General features: G+C 39.8%; 1 protein-coding gene across 9 annotated transcripts in view; it reads left to right on the top strand.

The window, feature by feature from the left end:
- The window catches only part of ALCAM (activated leukocyte cell adhesion molecule), a 141,116-nt gene that overhangs the window by 76,405 nt on the left and 36,871 nt on the right, over nt 1-27,840 (top strand). For all 9 annotated transcript variants that reach the window (XR_015949658.1, XM_035116770.3, XM_035116767.3 and 6 more), the window contains exons 2-4: nt 21,224-21,324; nt 23,927-24,146; nt 26,415-26,479. Coding sequence is in view for 8 of the 9 variants with exons in the window: in XM_035116770.3 (XP_034972661.2) it covers nt 21,224-21,324; nt 23,927-24,146; nt 26,415-26,479 (386 nt within the window). In the remaining variant the exon portion in view is untranslated. The remainder of the gene's footprint in view (nt 1-21,223; nt 21,325-23,926; nt 24,147-26,414; nt 26,480-27,840) is intronic.

Raw genomic sequence — 27,840 nt, 5'->3', positions numbered from 1 at the left:
GAAGTGCAAACTTTTTTTATTGTGCTTTTAAAATTATGTCAGCTAGTGAAAAGCTTTATAGAACTTTTCACCAGATCATAAACAGGGAAAATTACTGATGACATAGCTAAATAGGAAATACAGCCAAAAGTTCTCATAACATAAATCAACCATATGCTGGAAGTTATGTAGAGTTTAAGAAACCATGATCACAATATGTGATAGTTAGATTGGTGTTTTAGCGCTCCCTTTGGGTACATGAAAAGTGAGCACGATTTTAAAGCAGCTGTTCAACTTTCATAAACAGAGACTGGAGTTCTGGATTTGTTCCCAAGATAAGCTGTGCCATTGTGTATCAGCAAGCACTGAATTTGGAATAACTAGAAAGGAAAGGGAATGTGTTACATTTCTGCCCAAATGTTGAATTTTGTTGTGTGATATCTTTGTGGGGCTTCTTTTCCCTTGGTAACATATGGCACATTTTAAAGTGTTGGGAAGCTTGATATTAGCCCTGGCAACTCTGCTATCTCATGAAGACTCAAAAGGCCTATTGCAGCAAGCAAAGGGGTGTTGTGGCATAAGGTAGAAGACAAGAATTCATCATGTCACTGGAACAAGGAACTGCCAAGCAGTTCACCAATAGAATGAACACACCCCAGAATCACCTCCAGCTTTCATTTGCTGTGTGTAATATTTGCAGGTACCTGACATAATAGGGGCCAATAGGAAGAAAATGTATTTAAAATGCATTATAATGGACAATGTGAGGGAACTGGAGTGCTTTGCAGGGACACCACCCATTATTCACAAAAAGCAGAAATTAAATAGATAAATTCAACAGGGAGAAATTCAGCCTTCACTTATGGATTAATCAACCAGTTATGGATAGGGTTGCACTCCTCCTGAAAGAGCAGGCATTGAGTACTCCTTGATCTTGTGCTTCTATTTTGTGTACAGGTCAGGGTCAATTTCAAGGGGGGGCATGCCCCACATGTTCATAACTGCACAAAAATGTATACTTCAGCCGCAACACCAGCTCCACTCACAACCCTACCTGCTGGCCTTCAGGACAGCATTTTAGCAATAGACAGGTGGTGGTACTATTTTTGAATGGGTGCTAAACTAGCTCCCATCCATAGCGACCACTTGGCATTTTAATTTATATAAAATGCAGCCCCCCGGCCTATAGTGCTAAGAATTTCCTAGTCTTAGCCAGCATGTAGATTTTATACCCCTCCAAGATTATAGACCTATAGAGTCAGACCATTGGTCCATCTAACTAAATATTGTTGGCGCTCCCTGGCAGCAACTCTTCAGCATTTCAGGCAGAAGTCTTTCCCCAGCCCTTCCTAGCTATGTGTGCTCTAGCAGTGAGCTGCAGCACTCATGTTCTACTGACTTCCAGATTCGACTGTTGTTATACAGTGTGGTGCTTGAAAAGCATTTGGAAACTTCTGTTAGTGCAGCCATAACGTTGATAGAGGTAGGTGTCTGATTGGCTCTACATGGCTGTGAATTAGTTGTTAGACTCCTTTCAAGTTTCAGGTAATCCTTTAGTGGCTTGGAACCTGGGTCCATCCCTTCTTTCCTCCTGTTTCAATCCCATGTACTTTTCAAGGCCAATAAAGGTAAACTCTCTCACCACTACATGACCAAGTGGGCATTGCAGGCGCTCAGAGTTGAGGGCCCAGTGTTCTTCCACTCTCCATTGAGATTTAATTTTCTGCATCTTGGGGATTGTTGTGATTGCCAGTTTTACATTGTTTTCCTATTATGGACTACCTAAGTAACTTGGCAATTGGCTCTCTGGCACTTCCACTGTAAATTACCAAATTGCAGAAATTGTTAAGTAAAGATAATGCCTCACAAGATGTACTTTGTTCATTTACTCTGGCAAATGGACTTTAACATCTTTTAATGCTTTGTAATACTGGAGTAAATGAACTGTGGCATATTTTTGTAAAAGCAATGAAATCCAAGTTATATATGGGCCTTTATTACAACTACTCTCCTATGAAATTTTCAATGGGGCAATGTGTGCTAAATATTGATTTTAAATCATGCATTAATGAGGGCATCATAGTGTTACCACTGAAAAGCAATGTATGTTTGTTATGCCATTATGTAATATCTGTTTAGATATAGAAAGGTATATTTATATTGTGATACTAATTTAAGAATAAGTACTTTGTAATTTTTCAGTACTGATTCTAATATATGTCTACTCATTAATAAGCTCTATTGAGCTTATTAATTACCTGTAAGCACCACTAAACTGAGGATTGTACAGTATCGTCAATTTCACTTAGTGTTCTATTCTAGATAGTGAAAACTAGAAATTCAAATCCTTTTGTGGGCATGCTGTCGTACTTTCTCCTGCAGAAGGTTTTGTTGTTTGTTGTGGTGGCAGTTGTTGTTGTTGTAAAGTTAGGTTTTTCTACATAACACAAATTCTCTGTCCGTGGCACCCATCCAAACATAATCCCTAAAGCATGACTTTTAGTGTAGCAAATATTTGGGCAAGAATATCAGCACACTACATCTGTGAAACTACTGAAATACACGACTTTGTCTACAGATTTCCTTGGGGAAAACTTCTGAACAATTTATGAACTCCTGGGCCATTTTCACAAGTGAAACTTAGGTCCCTTTTCAGAAAACAAAAATCCCTTATCTATAATTTTCCAAGCAAAAAAAAGCACCATTGGCTAGGAAGGGAATGAGTAAATTCGAAAAGAAAGAGGCTGGAGATTTGATCTGTCTGAACACTTGCCCCTGGTGGTTGTGGTTACTGAACCTTGAGGCAAATACATTGAGTTCTAGAGTGGATCAGTCATCCACATCAGTCCCACCCCACCCCTTAATAAAGTATAGTGGCTTGCTGTCACCTTTTGTCCACTGGAGTTTGTAGGCGAAAGGTGACAGAAAGTGGAATCCACCCGTCAGCCTTGGACTTTCCCAGTAAAGTGGGCTGGCAGCCACAGCAGCAGCTGTTTCTGGTGTTAATGAGTCATGGTGGTGCAGTGCTGGGTTTTTTTCCCCCTTTGTAGATGTAGTTGTTCACTTATTAAGTGGTAGGCGAAATATTCCGTAGAAAAAGAATGCAATCCTCAGCACACTTGTATGGGAATAGATCCTTTGGACATGGAAATGGGACTTAGTTCTGAATAAACATGTATAAGATTGTGCTATAAATAACCATGTGGAAGTAATAAGGTGAAAGAGAAGATAATTGCTTATATTACTACTACTACTACTACTACTTAATTTTCTATACTGTCCTTCATCCGAGGATCATAGGGCAGTTTTATTTAATTTTGTGGGGCAGAAGTCAAAACAGCACAGCATCAATAGCAGACAGCAGAAATATGAGGCAGTCTGCAAGTAAACGCTGAACTTTGAGGAGTTACAGGATTATTATTACATTTGTATCCCACCTTTCCTCCATGAAGCTCAGGGTGGCATACATGGTTCTATCCTTCTCCATCTTGTCCTCACAAACCCCAGTGTGGTAGATCAGTCTGGGGAATGGTGACAGCCCATTAAGCTTCATGGACGGGTAGAGATTTATACACTGGCCTCCCAGGTCCTAGCTGCATCATGTTTTCAGGAGGGCGGGTCATGTGTTCATAGCTTATAGAAAACAATAATAAATATCCCAGCATATATTTATATTAAGCAGTATATATTTTCATATAAACAAATGAAGCATATAGGCAGTCCATTTTTGAGAACAATTCCATTAGATCTGACTTTAAAGTATGTGTTTTAACATGTCTGTCTGCTTGTTTCTTCTAATAAAGTCTCATATCCTTCATATAAGAAAAACCTTATTAGTACTGATAGAAAAGTGAAAATATAGCACACTAAACATAGCTAAACATACCCAGTATCTAAATTCTTGAACTTTAGGGTCAACTAATTGAAAATTCTAAATGAAGCTGTGCATAAAGGATTGTTGTTGTTGTTGTTTAGTCGTGTCCGACTCTTCGTGACCCCATGGACCATAGCATGCCAGGCGCTCCTGTCTTGCACTGCCTCCCGCAGTTTGGTCAAACTCATGTTCGTAGCTTCGAGAACACTGTCCAACCATCTCATCCTCTGTCATCCCCTTCTCCTAGTGCCCTCAATCTTTCCCAACATCAGGGTCTTTTCCAAGGATTCTTCTCTTCTCATGAGGTGGCCAAAGTATTGGAGCCTCAGCTTCACGATCTGTCCTTCCAATGAGCACTTAGGGCTGATTTCCTTAAGAATGGATAGGTTTGATCTTCTTGCAGTCCATGGGACTCTCAAGAGTCTCCTCCAGCACCATAATTCAAAAGCATCAATTCTTCGGCGATCAGCCTTCTTTATGGTCCAGCTCTCACTTCCATACATCACTACTGGGAAAACCATAGCTTTAACTATACGGACCTTTGTCGGCAAGGTGATGTCCCTGCTTTTTAAGATGCTGTCTAGGTTTGTCATTGCTTTTCTCCCAAGAAGCAGGCGTCTTTTAATTTCGTGACTGCTGTTAATTTCTTTATTATTCCCTTCACACATTTATATTCTTTATACCATAATCACTTTTCTTTACACTGAAGATTTAATGAGTTAAATACAGGAACCACAGCTACAACCTTTGCAGATTACAATTCAAGCTTAAGGTTTGTTGCACCTGCAGATAAGAACCCAGATCATGCCCAAATACCAGGCCACTTTCAATGCAACTAAACCGTACATCACACAATTGAAGAATGACTGTGAATTTTTAGTAGCTTCATGAACATTGGCCTCATGGTAAACAACATCATTACCAGGATTCTGCTACTTACGTGTAATGAATTACATCTATGCCAGAAGGCTATTATATTGTCCTTTTATTCCGATGCAGTTTTCTTGTCTCATGACATTCAGCAGTACATATAAGACTGATTTCTCCCATCATGTGTGTTTCAGCTACTTGTCATTCAACAAGTAAGACTTCAGGTACGTGTGAAATTTTAAGAGGGCAAAAAACACCCCATCTCTGAGGAGTCGCTTAAATCTAAGGAAGGCTCAGAGAGTCACTTATTTAGCATAAATCAGAAGATTCCAATCTGACTCATGGCATTATACTTTCAAAGAGCTCCCCTCCTTTCTCTGTTACCTGTAATATTTTACTTTTAGTCAAATGATAGGGTTTGTCTCTAGGCAACCGAGACCCTGTGATGATTCTAATTAAGCTATATTATTTCATCTGCATATTTTTGTCATTGCTTTTGAAAACAGACATAATCTCAGAAAGCCTATCAACAAGTCTCCCATAGCTGCATTATCCACATCATGCACTTATCTACCACAGAGAACATATTTATGCAATTCTCCTGCAATCAAATTTAATAGGATCAATCTACATTGCTCTCTTCTCATTAAGGGTTTTGTTTATAAAAGGCTTTGTTGAAGTTATTATATCTTTGGGAAATAACTGTAGCTCCCTTGTCTGTTTCCAACAGTTAGTATTTTGTACACCCAACAGGTGCTGTAAATGTGGCTCATGTTTTATCTATTGCAGCCAATGCCTTCAAAAAAGAGTGATCTGGATTTTGAACGATGAGAGAGTTCTGGTAAAAGGATAGCCAGGTATTACAATGAACAAATAGTTGCAGAATAAGTTATTTAACATACTCTTTATCCAAGTTGGGGTAATTTTGCTGAGGTACTTTATATGAATATTATTATCTTTGGCATAAGGACAACAAACTCTAGATGTTGCTCCTCTCCCATAAAGAATGTCATTAGCAGCTAAGAGGTGTGTGTATATCCATGTGTTCAATGGATGGTGTACATTATTTATTTATATATTATTTGTAAAATGGTAGCCCAGCTCTTTCATTAAAAAGTGGCTTACAACATACTCTCTAATATATATTTGCCTATACAGTGGTACCTCCGGTTGCGGACAGGATTTGTTCTGGAGCTCTGGTCGGATCCCAAGGTTTCCGCAACTGGAGGGACTGCTTCTGCGCATGTGCGCGGTGTGGTAGAGCGCTTCTGTGAATGCGCGCGGGGCGAAGGGTTTGCTGTGTTCGCATCCTGAAGGATACGCAACCGGAGGTGTGCACATCCAGAGGTACCACTGTATTTTTGCCAGGCTGCAACAGGGAGCCACATCAACTGCAGCATGGTGAGCTGCTGAGGAACGAGCAACGTTTAAACCACTCTGTGAAGCACCTTCCGCCCTTCTTTAAAAGAAGGTGGGATGTTAGAAAAGCTTTGTGGGGATGTGGGGGTGAGCTGTGAGTGGGTGAATGAGGTGTTAAAAGGAGGAGGTTTGGTCAAGGGGAGGTGGTGAGGGTGTGTGGTTTTTGGTGGGGTTGATGGTGGGGTTGATGGGCGGAGGGGCAGCAGTCCCTAGTAAACGACAATAAAATCAGTCTGTAAGCATCTATAAAACAGTTAAAAACATCAGCAGATAACATGGTATAAATAAAATTTCATACTGTCAATGCCTGTCTCAACCACCATTTTCAGAAGATATCTGAAGGACGTCAAGGACAGTTCCTGCCATACCGTGTAGGGACTTCGGCAGGGCAGGGCAGGGCTTGTTGTCTCTAGAGAATGCAATGGAACCTCAGGGGCATAGGAAATCACCATAAGTGTTCCATCCGAGGATCTCAGTGATCAAGATGGAGTATAAGTAATCAGGTATATAAAATATATTCAAATATTCAAATATATAAAAGGATGCCATATAGAGGAGGGAGAAAGGTTGTTTTCTGCTGCTCCAGAGAAGCGGACACGGAGCAACGGATTCAAACTACAAGAAAGAAAATTCCACCTAAACATTAGGAAGAACTTCCTGACAGTAAGAGCTGTTCGGCAGTGGAATTTGCTGCCAAGGAGTGTGGTGGAGTCTCCTTCTTTGGAGGTCTTTAAGCAGAGGCTTGACAGCCATCTGTCAGGAATGCTTTGATGGTGTTTCCTGCTTGGCAGGGGGTTGGACTGGATGGCCCTTGTGGTCTCTTCCAACTCTATGATTCTAGGTGGTCCTTATGGTATTTTGGGCCAAAGTTGCTTAGGCCTTTGTGAACTGGGACAAGTACCTTGAACCTGTCCCAGTAGCAAATTTGCAGCTGTCTTAGCCGTGGAGTAACATGTTGCCAGTAATGTGCTCCTGGCCTCTGCATTCTGAATTACTGTATCATTATGCTTGTCTGTCCGTTGACCTGCAGCATCCTCATCTAGATCAATGAATCCAGCTGGTCTTCAGTGGCAGCTTATCTTTAGCAGACAGTCCTTCCACTTCCACAAATCAGTGCACTGATTTTCCTCACCCAGCCTCCAGGCTACTAACTGCAGACCTCCATGTCACATCCCATTCTGTTCTGGAGAATATTCCAGCCCTCAGAAGCAGCTTTTCTGGAGAAACGAGAAGCTCAGGTGGGTGGAGGGGATCAGAGCGCAGAAGTTCTTTCCACTAAGGCATTTTGAATATAGTCCCATGCCAGCAGATTGTTCTCCCAAGGTTAGCTCACATGCTTTTACCCCCTCCTCCCACTCCAATCTCCAAGCTTTTATCTTGGCTCCAGACCTTGTACACTCTACTTGCTTTCTCTCTGTAGTGGGCCACACAAACCTCCATACTCCTTCTAAAGTGCACCTTTAGAGAAAGGATATGAACATTTGGAAGAGTGTTGGGTGCATAAAAAGGAAAATACATTTCCAAAATGCTTAGGGTTTTTTTTTGCATTTCTGAATGAGCTAGCTTTGCATATCAATGCCACCATGATATGCAGGTGTGTGTCAAATAATTATATTCAGAAGTCATCCTCTTTTATATTTTCCTTTAAGCTGTTAGAGTTCTATTAATTTTATAAGTTTTTTAGGAATCTTAAGTTCTCACTTCTTTCCTCCCTTCTGAATGTTATATTTGACTCAGGGCTCCTACATAAAGGCCACATCAACTTGATAATTGATTAATGGCAGCATAAAATGGAAGGAAAGCATCAAGTTCCTTAGTAAGCAGTGTTAGAAACTGAGATATGAAAGCTATGAACTAAATGGCATCTTAAGCCTAGGTTATGGGCACCACAACAGAATGCCTTTTTTTTTTATTAACAAGATACAAAGCTGAAAATGAATGAACATTTTCCACATGGTCTAGTCCTCATCTGAAGACTTCTAAAAACAAAGCCATGCTTCCCCGCCCGCCCGCCCCCATAATATTCTTAAGAGGGTTCCTTCTCCAGTCTTCAGAAAGTGGCTGGAAATGGGGAGGCAAAAAAAGGTCCCCCGTTCCTTCCACTCTGCAGACAAGCTCTGCAGACACCCCCTTTCCTTCATATAAATATATCTTTTTGGCACTACAGTTAACACATATTAGAGGCCTATACAGCTGATGGCAGAGACACCCACCTTGAGTGTTCAGTTTGCAAACCTAAGACTTCAGTGTCCTTCAATGATCCCACTACAAAAATTGTTTGGATTTTAAGCATCACTCTGAGAGTTGGAAGTAGGTAACACTGTAACATGCACTACTTAAACCAAACCTATTTAAGCTAATCTGAGACCACATAGCACAAAACACTGCCTTTCTATAAGGCCAGGGATCCCCCAACTACGGCCCGGGGGCCGGATGCGGCCCAATTGGGCTCCCAATCCGGCCCGCGACGACGCTCGCCGCCGCCGCCCGCTCTTACGGCGCGCAGCGCGACGGCGCTCTTCCAGATCGGGAAAAAACGTCGAAAATCCTTTGTGCGCATGCGTATGGGCCTCTCCCGACCCAGAAGAGGTCATTTCTGGTGCACTTCCGGGTCGGGGGAGGCCCATATGCATGCGCACAAACGATTTTCGGCGCCGGCCCGCACGGACGCGCACTCCCCCGCCCTCCGGCCCACCGCGCGATTAGCGCGGTGGGAACCGGCCCAAAGCCCGGTAAGTCTGGGGACCCCTGTATAAGGCCAACTGAGAGGTAGAACCTATCAGCTTGCCTGATGCTGCAGCGATCTCTTGGAAGTCCAGCAGGGAGGAATTTCTCCTCCCATGCCCTCAGCGCCAGTTTTGATCTGAAATCTTAGGCACAGTACTGCGCCAGGAGCTCACAAACTGCTCGCTTTAATGAAATTTCCTGTCGCAAAACATGTCTAGAACAATGGGAGTTTCGAACGCTGTTACTGAGCATGGTGTTGTCACTCTCCTGTTCTAGAGAAAACAGGACACTGTTCTTTGGCAGTCTTCCTTATTCTCATAGAGTGCTCTGAGATAGGGATGACTTTGCAAATGGTTAGGAATTCTGGATACCTGCAGTCCAGAGGTGCATTGAGACTTCCTAATGCTAGTTGCTGTAGATAATACAGACAGGCTAGCAGGATCTGAAGAGGTAGTAACAACAACTTTGATGCAAAAAAATTGTGATATAGTTGCATTTTTTGTTTATCTTGTCTTTATTTAATGTTGCTGTTGTATTTTATTGTGTTTGCTTAAGCTGTTTAGAGATTTTTTATGAAGTGTATCACATTTTTACAAATAAAGTCTAGGATTATGCTAAATATCTATACTGGTGGGCACCTTTTCCATTTAGAGCATGTCAGAGCATCCACCAGGGTAGCCCAAATGTTTTAGACAAAAAAGCCCATCATCCCTAGCTATTCGCTGTCCTGGCTAAGACTGATGGAAACTGTAGTCCACATCATCTGGAGAATCTGGCTTTCTTGGGAGCTGTAATTTGGCCAGGGTGCTGCCAAACTTCCTTCCCAGTTCCAAGGATTTTCAGTGGAGAAGTAACAACTGCAAAACCAATTTAACTCCAACACTATCATTACTGAATCATAAATAATTTGCAGAACAATTCTATACATTTCTATTCAAGAGGGAATAAGTCTTTAAATGGACTTAGCTTTCAGGTTGGTGTGCATAGGAATGCAGCCTTCAGGAGACATTGCACTCATACACAATGCATGGTTATGAACTGATCTCAAAATGCAAAAGCGCTTAATGTGATAATAGAAGTTAGGAGAGAACATGGTGGATGGGTGCTTGAGGCATAAAATCCTTCACTGTGATGTTTGTGATTGTGGTAAGCAGGATAAGAGGAAATCCGCAATAGAAAATGACTGGAATAATATTACTCCTCTGTTTTGTTACATTTTTGTCTTTTCCATTATTCATCAGAAACCACCATCAACAGTTTTTAACCAGCACACACTAGAATCTAAGGAAAAGGATGGCGGTGGGAAAACACATTTCCAATCATGATTTTCCAAACTCTATTCTTGGAAAGGACACTTTCCCACCACATAGCTCTTCAAAGATACATGATAATTTAAATCACTGACGCCAAATTTCCAAGGCTGTAGCTTTACAAAGTTATACCCAACTCTTATGGAAACACATTTTTGCCAAGCTTCCAGAAATTCAGAAGTAACATCCTTGATCATTTTTTCTATGAAGCACAGTTTGATGATTTTGTTCTGCCAACTACATAAAAACAAACAAACAAACAACTAAATAAAGTTTTAGCACACAAAAGGCCCAGCAGAAGAGCTAGGATGAGAAATGATCAGATTAGAAACTCTTCATTCAACACCCTCTGGCAGCAATAAAAATATGTAGGTAATAGAAACTCTAGAGCAATTTTATTTTAATGCAAAGTCTAATAAAAGAGAAGATTCCATCTAAATAATATTATGAGGTAGAGAGGTGAGAGGAGAAAACTAAATGGGAGAAGATAGTATGTTCTCGTATTAGAGAGTAATGCACTCTGCCCTTGAGGTTGGTCCATAGGCTGTAGCTAGTGCAGAATATGGCAGCTAATTTGCTTGGAAGGGGAATATAACACTTGGTGGATTTTGCACTTGCTACCAATCTGCTACCAAGCCAAATTCAAGGTCTTGATTCCTTATATAACCAGTATATCACTGTGTCCCAAAAACATCAGAAGTCTGCTGCACAGTCATTTGGAACAGGGTTTTCATTGTGACTGCTCATGTTGTTGAGATACAACTGTGCCTACAGTCTGTACTTTCCAGAAACAACTGATGCCATGTTTGTTTTTGAAAGCTTTTCCAGGTCAATGAAATGTCTCTGCCTTAGCTGTTCATTTTGTAGAGCAAGCCCACAACTTGTGTGTGTGGGGGGGGGGGGTTCCATTCCACGGAGTGTGCCAAAAGCTAAATTCATGTACAGTCAAAACCCATTGGGTTCAATGGTGGGTGGGGTTGCCAGTGTCATTTTCCCCAAAACCTCGCCCAGTTCCATCCCCTTTTTAATTTTTTGCCATGCGTCTAAAACTGAATATTGACAAGTTAAATCCATGTAAGTTGTATTGTTTTTGAACCTTTGTCTTTTGTTTTGTTTTCAAAACAATTCTAGCAGCTTTTAAAATACAGTTTCTAGCAGCTTTTATGGTATGTTTGTGAATTGCCCTGAGACACATGCAGAAGGCAATTAATAAATCAAGCAAACAATAAAATGTCTTTCCCCCCTCCAATTCTTTTTGAACATTGAGCATTATCACCTTATTTTTGTAACTGAAATTCTTGTAATAAAATATTAACAATAATAAAATAAACAGTGAGCCTGAAGAAAATTTCTGGAGAACCAGGAAGCTTGCTCACTTCCTTGCATTTTTAGTTACTGTTTTTCTTCTGTTTTGTGGGGGGAAATAGATTTGGGCTAGTATTTTGAAAGGGGTTAAAATGGTGCTTTGAAATCAGGAGTGTGGTGAAGCACAAATAAAGGAGAAAAGCAACAGGAAGTTGCTGGGTGTGAAGTGGAAGCATAGAATTGTAGAGTTGGAAAATACCCAGAGGGTCCAATCCCCTGCAATGCAGGAATCTCAACGAAAGCATCCATGACAGATAGAGCCATTCATGGAGACATGGGGAAAAGAGGGTAGTTTTATTGGAAATCACTAAATAAAAGAACAAGAAGTGGCTCCATGGCATGGAAGATGTCTATTAAGGGTCAAGGTGCATTTCATAGTGACTTTCTTTTGTCTCTCTCTCTTTTTAGAATAATAATAATAATAATAATAATAATAATAATAATAATAATAATAAATAATTTTTTAAATTGTAACAACAACTTTTCCACAAATCTTAATTCAACCATTTATATATCCATATTTCTCCTCTCCCCCCTCTTTGGCTCCCCCCATACCTCCGTATTGATTTATTAAACAAATTCTATACCCTACTGGTTTTACCTCTTATATAATTCTGAAAGTTTAGTCAAAATATGCCAATAAGTCCAAATCTTTAAACTGTCTTTTTATATAGTTTATAAATGGTTCCCACTCCTTTTTGAAAGTGATGTTGTCTCTCTCATGTATCCTCTCTGTCAGCTTAGCCAGTTCCGCATAGTCCATAAGCTTGGCTTGCCATTCTTCCTTTGTTGGCGTTTTCTCTGTTTTCCATACTTGTGCTAATAAAATCATTGCTGCTGTTGTCGCATACATAAACAATCTCCAGTTTCCCTCTCCTATATCATGATCTAAAATTCCGAGCAGGAAAGCTTCTGGTTTTTTAACAAAGGTTTTTTCCAACATTTTTTTCAATTCATTATATATCATTTCCCAATATTCTTTAACCTTTTTGCATTTCCACCATACATGAAAAAGTACCATCTTTCTCTTTGCATCTCCAACATATCTTAGGTCCTGTTTTATACATGTTTGCAATCTTTTCCAGGGTGATATACCATTTTCAAATAATTTTCTCTTAATAGTATACAATCTGTAAACTTTAAATTTATTTTCCATTATCTTTCCCATTCCTCCAACTGCCCAATATCCTAAGCCCATTTTATTTGTGCCAATTTTACCATTTCATCTAAAGTCTCTCCATATAGCAAAATGTTATATACTTTCTTCAATAATTTAATGTTTCTCTCCACAATTTCCTTTTGGAAGTTTGAGACAGTATAACTAAACCCTCCTTTGTTATCTTCTTTAAACTGCTCATTAATATGCCTGTGATGCAACCAATTTTGTAAAGTATCTTTCAAGTTTTCATAACTTTATAATTTCAAACCTTTCTCTTCTATTAACAAATCTCTATATATTGGCCAATTTCCATTTTTATTAAACGGTTTCATTGCTATTGCCTCAACTGGAGACAACCACCATGGTATTTTAGGTTCTAAAAAATCTTTGTATTTATTCCATACCTTTATCAATGCTTTCCTTATTATATGATTATGAAGCCCCCCCCCTTTTATCTTTCTCATAGCATAAATACGCGTGCCAGCCAAATTTGTTATCATGTCCTTCTAAATCGAGAATTCCTTCTCTTTCTAATTTTATCCAATCCTTCAACCAAACAATGGATGCCGCCTTTTTTTCTTTTGTCTCATAATAGGCAATTGAAACTTTAGGGCCCTAATATAATTTAATTTTTAAATTGCTTTGTGTTAGGGTATTGGAGATACTGCATGAGACTGCCTAATAATTGCACACTTGTTTCCAGTATTACCTGTTATTCCTTTTTCTAATTCTCACAATTAAATTGTAATAAAAAGAGGGAGTATTTGGTGGCGGTGGGGTGGTAAGGAGAGTCTCCAACTGAAGAGGACTTGCTGTCTTTACCAAAATATAGGCAGTTCCCCGCAGAATCTCATTTGTTTCTAAATGAGAAAATACGGTGGTAGCAGTAATACCACAAGGCATCGTCTCCTCAGTCATTACATTACCTACTGTTAATTGACCTGGTTCCTTTAAAACTTCTAACAAGCTTTTGCATTCATGCCGATACTTCTTTGTATTACATCAGGAAGCCTGCATTTTCCACTATCTTTCCACTATCGTTCCACTTTGCTGAAAATACCATTTTCTCTGCTTTAAAGCAGGATGTAATTGTTTTCATTATTTTTTTTATAAAAAAAATACTTCATAATAATGGCCCAGTGTAGAAATAAGGAATATATGCAGGTAGGCATGCACTGACAGCCTCCCCAGGGTTTAGAAGGGAAAGCCAGATGAAAAGATTTTCTTTTCAGCTCACAGCAGAATCTGTACTGGGTAATAAAATATTTACATCAAGTAAGCAAGCCATTTAGCCTTCCCTTGCCCTAATTAATTTCGAGGGTGGTGGGGATATCATTTATACATACAAACAAAGTGCCACTTTTTAGGAATGGACACTGTAGACAAGTAACTTTAAATAAAAAAATCATCGGCCACGTGTGAGGACTTTTGCTTAATTTATCTCTGATATTCCTCCCCTCCCCCCCCAGTAGCTAGTAAACCATTAAGAGGAACCGAACAGCAATTGAACAACAACAACCCAAACATACTGTTTTCTGTTGATGAAGCCAAGCTGTTTAGCTTACAGAAAAGGAACAAAAATAGCTATTATCTGAATAGCTAAGGGATATCCAGGGGTGAACCAGTTCTGATTTAAAAAAACAACAACCCACAATATTTATTAAAAAGGGACTCAAGGAGACCTAGATGCTCCCGTTTAATTTTTGCACTTCTGGAATCTTAGAAAGTGTTTACAAAGTGTATCATACCTTTAATGCCATTTTAAAGTGCCCTGCTCCCAAAACATACTCCCTCCCCCCTTTTAACCAGCATCTTTGTTACAGCTTGGTTACACAAGTTGTACACCTACTCAGTCAAATGGTTTCTTTTTCTTTCTTTCTTTCTTTCTTTCTTTCTTTCTTTCTTTCTTTCTTTCTTTCTTTTCTCAGCAATGGTTATGAACAACTTTTACTGGAGAAGTTATCTGTGACCCTGGGGTGGAATCCACACTGAATAGACTTTTATTTGTGAGGCATCATTTTATTGTATTTTGCAAACATACAGGTGAAACTCAGAAAATTAGAATATCGTCGAAAAGTGCATTTATTTCAGTAATGCAGCTTAAAAGGTGAAACCAATATATGAGGTACATGCATGACATGCAAAGCAAAATATGTCAAGCCTTTATTTGTAGTAATTGTAATTATTTGTCATTAGGTGGGTCAATTATAAATGGAATGTAATTAATGAAATGTAATAGCGATGTTTATTTTTGTATTATTGTACAAAATATTACTGTTTTATTACTGTGGAATTTCCAAAAGAAAGCATTTGTTAAAAATAAAATAATAATAAGTTGCATTACTGAAATAAATGCACTTTTCGACAATTTTCTAATTTTCCGAGTTTCACCTGCAATTCCTGCTCAAGGGGTACACTATGGAATACAGCGCTTGTTTATAAAACTATTTCATGATCTATTCCATGTGACATGCCACTGGAAAGGGCAGTGAAAAAATGGGAAGGCCTTAGGCCCTGTAGTAATTGAAATCTAAATCATGTGCGTGCATGTTTACCTCTGCACTGGCATAGTCAGTAAATGCACTTTAATAGAAAAAGAGAAAGACTGGATCCCCAGAAATGGCTTCTGGATGGTAAAGCTCACTCTCTTGCAAAGACCCTTAGGGTTAAAGGGATCTTTGTGGAAGAGTGAAATTATACCCCCTTCCCTGACCATTTCTGGGGATACAGCCACTTGTCCACCACCATCTCAATCTTGTGCAAGTTAATTAAGAGAATTTATCCCCAGTGCAAGCCAGTGGAGGGAGAAAGAAGAAACTGGACCCACAGAAATGATGAGGTAGGGGTTCAGAATCTACCTGAGAAAGAAAAATGTGTGTGTGAGAGAGAGAGAGAGAGAGAGAATTGCAGAAAACAGGGCAGAAGTGGCCGTATTACTACAAGTTGGGGGTCTGTGTGTCAAGTGTCATGAAGCACCAGTACAGAGAGAAACCTGCAAATTTGTATTGAGGTCCATTTGAATGGAAGTAAACCCCATTAAACTCGGTGGGACACTTCTGAGAAGTAATAATAGGATTGTACTGGAATAAGAGGGTCAAATTACTGAACCATTAGATGTTCAGGTGATTCAGAGCACTGCTCCTGAACACACATGCCAGCTTGCTTGTTCACTGGTAAACGGATTATTATCATTATTCACAGGCCTGTTTACAATATAAAATTGTAAAATCAAAACACAGAATACCTAACATAATAAAAAACAAAACCCAATCATCCCTCTCCCACAAACACATTTAATAGGCCATAGATTGTTTAATCAGCCAAAGGTCTGGTTGAAGAGGAACGTCTTTGCCTGGTGTCGTCCTCTATTCTGAATTTTTATTTCATAGAACATTTTCTGGCTCAGTGAAGGCATCAAATGAGTTTCCCCTAGAAATACTTTAAATATCTTCGATGACAGGACTTTGACACTGAATGTGTGTAGTAATAAGATTTATGTGTGTTTGCCAAATATATACTAGATTTACTTAACCCCAAAGTGGTTGGAAAGAGCAGCTGAAGTTGGTTGAAGTGGGAAAGGTTTCTCTCCCTGCCAGGCTCTAATCATATGCTGGAGAGGAACAGGGTATGGTAGAACGTTGGCTCAATATTTATTACAGAAGTCTGCATTCCAACATGTTGTATTTATACTCTCTGCAAGAATAAATATAGAAGGGGAACCCAGTGCTATAGTTCTGGAGCAGTGCAAATAGAGGTTTGTTTCAGTGTCTCTAAAGAGGCACCCAGTAGGGCAGAGTATGAAACACCAGCCCCATCCATCATTAAAATCTCATCATGACACTTTAAGAGATATGTGTGCTTTCAGCAAATCATTATGATCTCGGTTGCCAAAGGCGGTGGTACTTTTAGCTGCTATGCAAGAATCCATGGATGGCACAGCTGCTCTAACACAAAACCTTATAGGTAAGTTTCTGCTGTACCACTGTGGGGATTTGGGCTGCTATGACATCACCTTGTACCAGTCCAAGAACTCTATGCTCCAGATCTATTTTATGGCAATGCCACTACCCTTTCCCTACTGATAGAAACTAGTTCATTAGGGACCACCATGCTATTTTACAAAGTTCTGCACAGATGTTTTATGCTGTTGTACTATGTACTAGTTACTGGAAAACCATTTCTTTGCGTTGGAGGCACTGGCGGATGAAGCGGGGGGGGTGGGGGCGCACTGCCCCTGGCACCACAATCCGGGTGGGGTGCCATCGTGGCTGCCGCCTGCGCTGGGCACCACGCCCCCGCAGGCAGCACTTCATGCCCCCAGGATGCGCTCCAGCCATGCCCCCACCTGCTCTCCGCCCCCGGTGCCAGAGCTCTGGTTGGAGGACTTACTGTAAAAATGTGGTGGGGTATTTATACTGAAAGTACTTCTGCATTTTGTGGAATTGCTATAGTCCAATATTCAAACCACGTTGTTTTGGGTAGCTAGTTCCAGAAAGTTAGCTGTATTAGTTAACTAGAATGGGTCCAATTGAACCCTCTGTAATGTGCACCGAAGTGTACATTAGCAGGAGAGCAAATACTCTTCCTTAAAAATGGCCACATTTATTGCAGCCTTCATAACTAGATACATTAATCTGTTACATGAAACATTGTCCTTCGTAGTCGCTTCCTTCTGTTTATATCTAGTTCACATTTCATTGCTACTTAGAAATACATGTGTGTACACAGACATACCTGATAGGTAAAGAGTAATCGTCCTTGCATCTCACAACGCATGTTTTTAGCCCGAGAAAACTTAACACCCCAAAACATTTGCTAGTCTTTAAAGTGCTACATGGATTGTGTTCAGTTTTGTCACTTAGATACAGTTGGTTACATTAGACTTTCAAACAAAGACACATCATTTGTCTTTGCTTTCAAACTTGCTGTGTTTGAAGTGCTTTTAAAAAAATCAGAAGGGGTGTGTGTGTGTCTGTGTGTGTGAATGTTCACTAGTGGTCGTGTCCTGACTGTTGTCAGCCTACACATCTTCCCCCAAAAGTGGTTTCATTCACATTCCTGAAGGTCTGTGTTGACTGGTAGTGTTCACTTGTTACCGTAGCAACTTGGAGGGGTTAAAATGTATTGTTAGAAAGCAAAGCAAAAAGATCAACAGTGAAAGTTCAAACAGTGAAATGTCCCCATGGGGACATTTTTTCCCCATGATGGCATTTAGTGTACATTAACAGGAGAGCAAATACATTGGTACCTTGGGTTACAGACGCTTCAGGTTACAGACTCCGCTAACCCAGAAATAGTACCTCGGGTTAAGAACTTTGCTTCAGGATGAGAGCAGAAATCTTGCTCTGGCGGCGCAGCAGCAGTGGGAGGCCTCATTAGCTAAAGTGGTACCTCAGGTTAAGAACAGTTTCAGGTTAAGAACAGGCCTCCAGAATGAATTAAGTTCTTAACCCGAGGTACCACTGTAACCGTTTTTATCAGCTGCAAAAATGTTCAGTCTCCAACCTGAGTCCATCCCAGTGAAAATTCTAACAATTATGTGGTGTTATTTTCTTTTTTAAAAAAGATCAAGACTTTGCTGTGATGTTATTCAAGAGAGAAATGGCTCTAAACAGTGTTTCTTCTTATTCTTGGCACTGTATCAGAATTTCAGGATTTGAAGTGCCAAATTGAAATGCCATTCTTCTTCCTGTACCCTCGCAATACAATTTTATTGATGTTCGGGAATGGTTTTTCTTCTCTGTGAGATTTTTTGGGGAGTTTTTAAAAGATAAATGGTCATTAATCTATAAACATTATATGGATCCTTTATGTAACTTACAATTTTTGCATTTCTTTAGCGCCATCTAGTGGACTTAGTGTTGCATCCTTTAAATTAGAAAACAACTGTTTTCAACTTTAGCTCCTGATGAGATTTCCAAATTTTAATTTAGAATATGACAAAAAATATTTTGGCTGGATGCATGACTGCTCACATGCTGGAGAAAATTGCCAATAATTTGCCTTATGTTAAACAAATGCTGACAAAATTGAAGTCTATGATGGCAATTAGAGTGCAACACAGTTTATGGTTTTCTTTGCATCTCTGTACATAGATGAAAATAGGGACATTATTGAGTTTATGTAACACTCCTTTTTTCATACTTATTTCCCCCTATTGCACAGAGTGAAACCATTATTTGTCTGCTGTATGTATGTATGTATGTGGTCATTTATGCTGGAGTAGCCTTCCTGAGATGGCTCCTGCAGCTTCTGTGTTAGCAAATTGAACATAGCAGTTTTCCAATTATATCCTTACATTTATATGTTCATTTATGGGCCCCTAGGGGGTCTGCATTCTTCAGAATTTAAGAATGCTTAACAGACTGCTTATCTCTGGATTGGATATGCTTATTATAGAATAGATATCCATTCAGCAGTAATTACAGCCTGGGTTGGAGGATAACAGACAGATAGGAAAACTAGCATGTCTTAATGTCCCCAAGTTGCCCAACAGAGGCAGTGTTTTGTCAGGGACTAGTAGTAGAAAATAGGAATGCCTCTGGTAAATTGGCACAGTGTGTTTGCTCCCAAACTACTTATGCCCACAAAATTACTAGCCTGTAAAAGTTCTTATTAGCCATCTAAGAGACTAGTCAACTGTGTTTCCATGCTAGCCGCTGAAGAATGAAGCCCTCTGCTTCATGGCCACCATGGAAATACTAGCCTCTTCATCATTTTGGCATCTGTTGGAGACTTTCCTCTTTCAACCAGCCTTCTAGGTAGATATTTCTGTCCCAGTTGCTATCCATATTGGATTTGAAATTGTTATGAAATATGATTTTATATGTTTTATTGTGTTGTGAAATTGCTTCATGATGCTTCATAGAGAGTGATTCATAATAAAATAAAAATATTGTTATTATTTGTTTTCAACCAAGTAGGCTGTTGAAGGACTAATAAATCATTCAGTGTCCTCTGTTGCCCATACATTTATCTGCTGGTTCTGTAAGATTTTCCTTCTTCCATGCTTGGCATGCAAACAAAATGGATTGTAGAGTATGGGTGGCATAGTCCATCCCTTGTCTACCTGCCCAGTGAGGGCTTGTCCACAAATGAGTATTATTTAGCTGTTAATACAATTCCCCCAACCGTTTGAATTAGACTGAAGTAGTTCACACCCAAATGTATTTGAATTTGTATATGAGAAACAACATTGGTCTCCCATTCATGTCGGTAGGTGTCTCTTTTTGTGTTTCTTCCTGCCTTCCAAATGGTTGATTCTGTTATGCTGATTAAGTAATGAGGGGCATGTGTGCAGAAAACTGTGTGTGTACCTTGGGTATTATTATTATTATTATTATTATTATTATTATTATTATTATTATTATTAAAAATCCTCACAAAAGCACATAGTCATTCTGCATTTTTAGTACACACTTGTGCAGTTTTCTGTGCAAAGCTGAGGGATCGAAACATAAGGCTGCACTCCTTCAGGAGCGAGCTAGAAATAGTTATGAGCAGAGTCGGAGATTAAATGGAAGCAAATTTTCAGCAGACACTTGGTTTGCTGTGCAATAACTGGCGTAGACGTTTTTAACTTTACTTGCTTGTGCCGGTTTCTGGATTGGCACATATCAAAGGGCTCAAAACAATGGATAGATAGATAGACAGAAGACAGAAAGAAAGATAAACCTACACTCCTTTGTTCAGAAGCACACTGAAATAGTTGAAATGGAATGTGAATGAAACCAAAATGAATGAAAGCATGAAGGACATAGTGGGTGTGGAAAGTGGAGAAGCAGAAAGTGACGATTGACCCACCCACTCAAAAATGCTGAAACAAATTGGCACAAGCCCCCCCCCAAAAAAAAAACAGAGGGTGGGGGTGAGTCTTGGTAGCAGTGAGGACTCCTGAGACCCCAGCATTTGCCTATGTTTTCTGCTTTGACTAGGTCAAAGGGAACTTATTGTTGTTGCTCTTTCAACGTTTCTGTAATGTATGAATTTCGTACCACTGTTTTTAAATAAGTCAGTTCTTCCATTGAGAAAGAAATAGCCTCATAATATAATTCAGTAACTTCACGGAGTTCAAGTAATTGTAATGCACTCTGAATTGAGCCGAAGGTGTGTTAGTTACTCTGGAGAGGCCCTATAAATGAATCTCCTATCCACTGTGCCAATTTTGTCTTCAAGATAAGTGAAAATGGGTTTGCTAAATTGAACTGATTCTTCTACTTTACAAAATGTCGAGGCTGTTGTCCCCCATTGTACTGCTAAAGCAGCTACTGCCCCAGAGAGCTAGCCAACTTTAATCTCACTCTTTTAAAATGTCCATGAAGAAATCTTCCACCAAGTGCAGTATGTTGTACAAATAAGGAAATGGATGTTTAGTTTACCCTTTCCTAGTAACTTAAATAATAAATTTACTAGATTTTGAAGACAAAAGTTGTTGTTTTTAGCCATAGACAAACTATTAACTGGAATCCATAAATATAAAATACAGTGCATTAAATATTCCTTTCTCTTCCTTTTTAATAGGACTTGGATTGTACACAGTAAACACAGTATACGGAGATGCCATTATTTTGCCTTGCCATTTAGAAGTTCCTAATGATCTTAGGTTTGGAAAATGGAAATATGTAAGTATAGCTTATATCCAGTTGTTTTTGTTACTGCAATGTGAGGGCAAGTTTGTGAGACTGGTGGTGAGAAGAAGTATATTTGAGCTGATGCATGTTAAGGACTTGTCACACTTAGGGAGATAAGAGATAAGAGCCATCAATCTGCACTGAGTAATTTTGAAATGTATAATTTGCTTGTTATAGAAAGTGATTCATTGCAGCGAAAAAGTTATCAGCATCTATTTATTATGTTCAGAATGTTGCACACACTGCGGCATTTTATGCTCACTACAGTAATGTGAGTTGAGTCAACAGAATCAATGGATGTGTTTCATTTTGCATCTGAAAGTGCATGGAGTTTACAAAGGGGACCTAATAAAGGCACAGCAGAGTGATGATACAATTGTCAAGGTTCCCTGAGAGTACTGTAGGATAAACAAGCCGTTCTCCCTGGTGTTAAAAAAAACCTACAATTGTGATGTATATCATGCTCAGGGTCACAGAATGACTTTCCTTGATGGTCTCTGCAAAAATAGGTGTAGAGGAGTGTGTACATGCATTAATGTGAAGGAGCCCAGTGCAGTACACAGAGGTTTTAGAAATGCAAAATGTCAAGCTGATGTTAGTATCAAACCAAAGTGTCAATGCAGTTGTTTGGTTAATACAGCAAAGTGGCCAAAAGAAGACTAGGCTGTGATAAATAGAGACCAGCAGGTAGGGCTTGCAACAAAATGTTGCCATGTGGCGTGGTCCTGTTCAGTGTTCCTTCAAGGAAACACCTGTCAATTCCCTACTCTATCACCTCAAAGTCAGTCAGGACTCCAAAGCCACTGACCACACCATTTTTGAGCTCTCCCTCTCTCCCCACAAGAGTTTTTTTTTTCTCTAATTGTTTTGTGTACACAGCAAATGTAAGTTTTGCCAAGCCTTTTGATATCTCTTGATTTTTAAGGGGTACAATTGTAACTACTGAAGTGAGATCAGATTGAAGTAGAACTGTGACCAAATGTCAGAGTGTGGTATGTTCTCTGTTCAGATTTCCAGCCATTCAATTTCACTATACCTCTGGTTTTTCTTCCCCCACCCTCAGCAGTTATTCAGTATTCAGTGCTTATTGAACATGCTCACTTCTCATTGGACTGCCTTAGTATATTTCTCTCTCAGTCTTTCCTTTAATAAATAATGGTGACAAGAAAGTTCTGGGCCTTTAAGATAAAATAAAATGGATAAATCACTGGTACAGATGGCATCCATCCAAGAAAACTGAAATGTGAAATTGTGATCTTCTACCAATAATATGTTCCTTAGACTGGTCACGTTCCAATTCTCAGGTTTGGAAGCCAAAGTAACACCAATTTTGAAAAGGGACCCGGGGAGATGGAAATTGCAGGCTGGATGCGGGTGGCGCTGTGGGTTAAACCACAGAGCCTAGGGCTTGCCGATCAGAAGGTCGGTGGTTCGAATCCCCACGACGGGGTGAGCTCCCATTGCTCGGTCCCAGCTCCTGCCAACCTAGCAGTTCGAAAGCACGCCAAAGTGCAAGTAGATAAATAGGTACCACTACAGCAGGAAGGTAAACAGCGTTTCTATGTGCTGCTCTGGTTCACCAGAAGCAGCTTTGTCATGCTGGCCACATGACCCGGAAGCTGTACGCCGGCTCCCTCGGCCAATAACGCGATATGAGCACCGCAACCCCAGAGTCGATCATGGCTGGACCTAATGGTCAGGGGTCCTTTTACCTTTACCTATCTTAACATTTTTTCCAGACAAAACTGGTGAAAGCATTATCAAAGATAAAATTACCAAGCATACAGATGAATGATGAACCAGCATGGCATCTACAAAGTAAATCCTATCTAACTAAGCTATTGGAATTCTTTGGGATTTGTCAAATAAGCATGTGGACCAAGATAATCCATTATACATTGTACATTCTCAAACAGCTTGATAAACTAGGGTTGCCATATTTCAAGAAGTGAAAATCTGGTCACAAAAGATGTTGAGCTTTGAGGGATTTGTTTTTTTTTGGTAGAATCTCAAAAACCACACTGCCGACATGGGCTGCCATACGTCCGGATTTTAGCGATTTTTGCCCGGACGCTGTTTACAAGGGCTGAATACTGGCTATGTCTGGGGAATTCTGGACGCATGGCAACCCTAGATAAACTCCCTCACCGAAGACTGCTGAGTAAACTTAGCAGCCATGGTATGAGAGGAGGGTTCCTCTTAAGAATCGACTAAAGAACCAGAACCAGAGAGTAGGAATAAGTGGACAGTTTTCACAATGGTAGTGGGGTCCACCAAGGATTTGTATTGGGACTGACGCTTCAAATAATGTTAAACAATGTTCATAAGTAATGTGGAGTTAGGGGTGAGCAGTGAGTGGGGCAAGTTAGCTGAGGACACCACATTTTCCAAGGTGCTATTATTAAAAACCTGCAAGGAGCATCCACCACCTCTTGTGGGAATCTACAGTTGTATTGCTCTTGAATGAATAGTTGGTGCAGTGCCCTTACAAATTCAGTATAATTTAATCAGTTCATAATTTCTTTCGTGTAATTTTAGAGAGGGTACTAGATAGATAAGAACGCGCCAATAGACTTTGACTCTTTTATTCTAGGAAATGGCAAACAAGGCTTCGGAGTTTATTGCCTTCCGATCTGCAACCAAAAAAACTGTACAGTATGATGATGTCCTGGAATACAAAGACAGATTAAATCTCTCTGAGAATTATACGCTATCAATTAGTAATGCAAGAATCAGTGATGAAAAGAGATTTGTGTGCATGCTCGTAACAGAGGACGATGTCTTTGAACAGCCCACAATAGTAAAGGTGTTCAGTAAGTACCAAGTAATCTTATTACCTGCCAACAGGGATGTTCACTAGTGTGTGGCCCTTACATAGAAAATTCCTGGCATGAGATGTCAATAAACCATACAGATGGGTCAGGGGTTCTGTAATTCTGTTTATAGCACTCATATAACTGAATTTTTTAGCTACTGGTGTCTAAAAAGGAACTTCAGATATTCACCTCTGCCCCAAGCAAGCAAAGTGTAAAGGCATGATGGTGACAATTCCAAAAAAGTATAAAGATGAATCTCAATTTAAACTTAATTTACTTATGTAATTGCAAGCTTCCATAGATTGCAAATAAATGGCAAGAGAGCCATGCTTACCAGGCTCTAGGGGCTCTCATGAGATCTCGTCCACAGGGTTTCCCTTGTGCAAAAAGAGCTTCTATGCCCTGCACCTTGCTTACAGGCCCTGGAACATTCACCTGAGGCCTCTGGGAACCTCCCGCAAGATCTCATGGGAGCCTCCAGAGACCTTGTGCAACCTTCCCACAACCCTGTAAGCAAGGTGGAGGGCTTAAAAACCCTTTCCATGAAGACCTTTCCCTTTGCAGAAATAGCTTTGTTTTGGACTGCAGTCAAAGAATACTTAAACATTAGGGACAAGCCCCAGTACACTGCTTTGTTTACTGAATGGAAAAGTGGTATATAAATGATTTCAATTTATAAGATATATAATATAATACTTTCCTTAGTACCTCTTTTAGCCTGTAAGCATGCCCTGCAGAAGTCATAATTGCCTTATTGATTGATTGATTGATTGATTGAATCTATATAAACGCCCTATAGCCGCAGGTCTCAGGGCTGTTCACAGAATAAAAACAGAATATAAAACCACAAAATACATAATCAAAATAAAAACAATAACCCCCAAAGGCTGCAGTACAGTTGTTTACAGTAATTATGCAGTTTCAGCAGTTAAGGTGCCAACCATCTTACCTCAAGTCGCTTGGAATGTCTTTTTCTGACGTACCTGCTACCATATGCATCTTTTCCCATCACCCTTTGGTCCTAATTATCAAGAGCAAAGCAAGGCCTTAAAAATGTAGAGTTTTGAGATGACGACAGAAGAAATCTAAAATTATTTGTGCTATATAATATATAAATTTTAAAATGGCTATTAATAAATACTCCCATATCACCAGTTGTTGCAATTTAATGTTGTAACCTAGCATTTGATCTCCCCTCTCTTGGTGAATGTTCTAAAATCCTGTAAACAGAGTTCCATGCTTTGACTAAAACTAAGAAATGTCTATTATAATTGCAAATCTGGGATTTTTTTGCAGGTAAGTTTAATTCTTCCACTGTAATGCTGCCCTAGATGCATTCCGAGTAAAAATGCATAAACTTTAAATAAAGGGATAACACTTTAACCTTAAATCTTTAAAGGGGGGGGGGATTTATGACTTCATGGTTAATCTGCTTCCCATATTGATGGTTTCTGGTAATCAAATGAATCAATGTTTTATTACTGGATTAGAAGCCCAGAGTGTACCTTAACAGAAACTCCTCTGTCGATGCAAGCTTTGAGACATAGACTTTATTTGAACTAGACTAGACTATCATTCTGGACCCAGGTGGCGCTGTGGTTAAATCACTGAGCCTAGGGCTTGCTGATCAGAAGGTCGGCGGTTCGAATCCCTGCGACGGGGTGAGCTCCCATTGCTTGGTCCCAGCTCCTGCCAACCTAGCAGTTCGAAAGCACGTCAAAATGCAAGTAGATAAATAGGAACCGCTACAGCGGGAAGGTAAACGGCGTTTCCATGTGCTGCTCTGGTTTGCCAGAAGTGGCTTTGTCATGCTGGCCACATGACCTGGAAGCTATACGCTGGCTCCCTCAGCCAATAATGTGAGATGAGCGCGCAACCCCAGAGTCGGTCACGACTGGACCTAATGGTCAGGGGTCCCTTTACCTTTACCTTTTAGACTATCATTCTACACCCAGAGGTGTGATAGCGCAGAAAGCAGTTTGCCCCAGTATATGTACAGTAAGTGAGACAATTGCAGCAAGTCGTTTTTGCTTACACCCTTTCGTCTCTCCCCCTTCCCTTTTTGTTATTAAAGCTAAATACAGTATGTATATTTGAATATCCTTCTTATTTATATGTTTAGATTTTCCTTTTGTGTGTCCACATTATTATTATTATTGTTGTTGTTGTTGTTGTTGTTGTTGCACGTAACTAAATATTTGGAAACATAGCTCAAATCTTAACAATTTATTATGTGATAGTTCAATTTTTTTATTTAAATTGCAGAACAACCATCACAACCTGAAATTATAAGTCGAGCAACATTTTTAGAAACAGAACAGCTAAAAATGGTAAGTGAGCCTTCTCCGTTAAACTCCTTCAAATTGTCTGCTCTCTTCCCACCCCCCTCCCGCCAGTGTTGTAAACGGCCATTGTAATCATCAATACAAACTTCCCTGGGCTAATTAATACAACCTACAAGCTTCATACAAATGTATGTATCCAAACCCAAAGCCTCTGAGGAACATATATAAAACCCTAATGGTTAAAGCAAAAAAGGGGTTGACAAATAAATGAAACAAAATACTGGATAGGATTTGGCTTATTATGGATTTATTACTTGAGTGTTCTTTCTTAAAAGGAATTATGTAATACTTCTAACCTTTCTATATAGTAAAACAGTAAGGCTGTTGTCAGCTGCAGTCCACACAGCCACGATAGCTCCAGCATAACAACAGAACAGCAGGCAGCTGATCAAGCAAGCAGCACAAGTAGCAGGTGGCCCAAGCAAGCTGTTCAAAGGTGGGTTGGAGGGACTTCAGAGGGTGATTTTGTAAACTGCTCTCTGAAGCTGCACCCACCCCCTTTAAATTGAGTATTGGGGCAAGATGTTTACGGTTTGGGATGAACTGTGTCTGGATGAGACGGAACAAGTTGTGTGGGGTAATAAAGGTTATCAGGTGTAAAGGAATGAAGGTTTGGCCAGCTGTGGGGCAAGGGGGTTGCAAAGTTGTTGGTGCGGTTGGTGAACAGGTGCAGCAACCCCTATTATTAAAAATTAATGTTATAATTAACTTAAGACACAGTGTATGCATATGAAACATCCATATGTTTCATATGGATGAGTAACTCACCACCATATAACAAGCAAGATAAGGCTGTAGTAACAAAAACTTTTATCATTGGTTCTAGCAGACAATGGCCCTTAGTATAATAAAGTGTTGCTATAGTTCCCAACAAATGAACAAATGGACTTTTATTGCCTTGGTGTGCCATAGGATGTTTCATATGCTATGGCCCTCGGTGCTTAAATGAGTGATGCTGTTCAATGAGACAACCATGCATGACTCATTTATGCTCCTTATTGCCTTTTACACAGCCATTTGGTGTTACCGTAATTCCTCCTTACAATAAGTCCCAAATTAAGAGAGCAGTTTTTCTCATACCTGCTTGGGATAATGAAATAAGAGCCACTATGTCTATATAAAGGAGTGCTGGCATTTGCTGATTTCTATTAGGGTGGGGAAGAAGGTTGCTTAACTGCATCATTTGTGTAGTGAATAAATAAAGCACATCCTTGTTTTACCTGTTCCATTTTGTAAATACTGAATCTGGAAGAAAACACAAAAGTCCCAGTTCAAATGTTAACATTATTGTTGGGCTACAACTGCTGCATAAGAAACATCAGTTGTTGACCCAATGAAGTAACTGA

The sequence above is a fragment of the Zootoca vivipara genome, chromosome 4 (assembly GCF_965207765.1).
Source record: "Zootoca vivipara chromosome 4, rZooViv2.hap1.1, whole genome shotgun sequence".
Lineage (NCBI taxonomy): Eukaryota > Metazoa > Chordata > Lepidosauria > Squamata > Lacertidae > Zootoca > Zootoca vivipara.
Note: the sequence above shows the minus strand (reverse complement) of the source record. Positions and strands in the feature narration are given on the sequence as shown.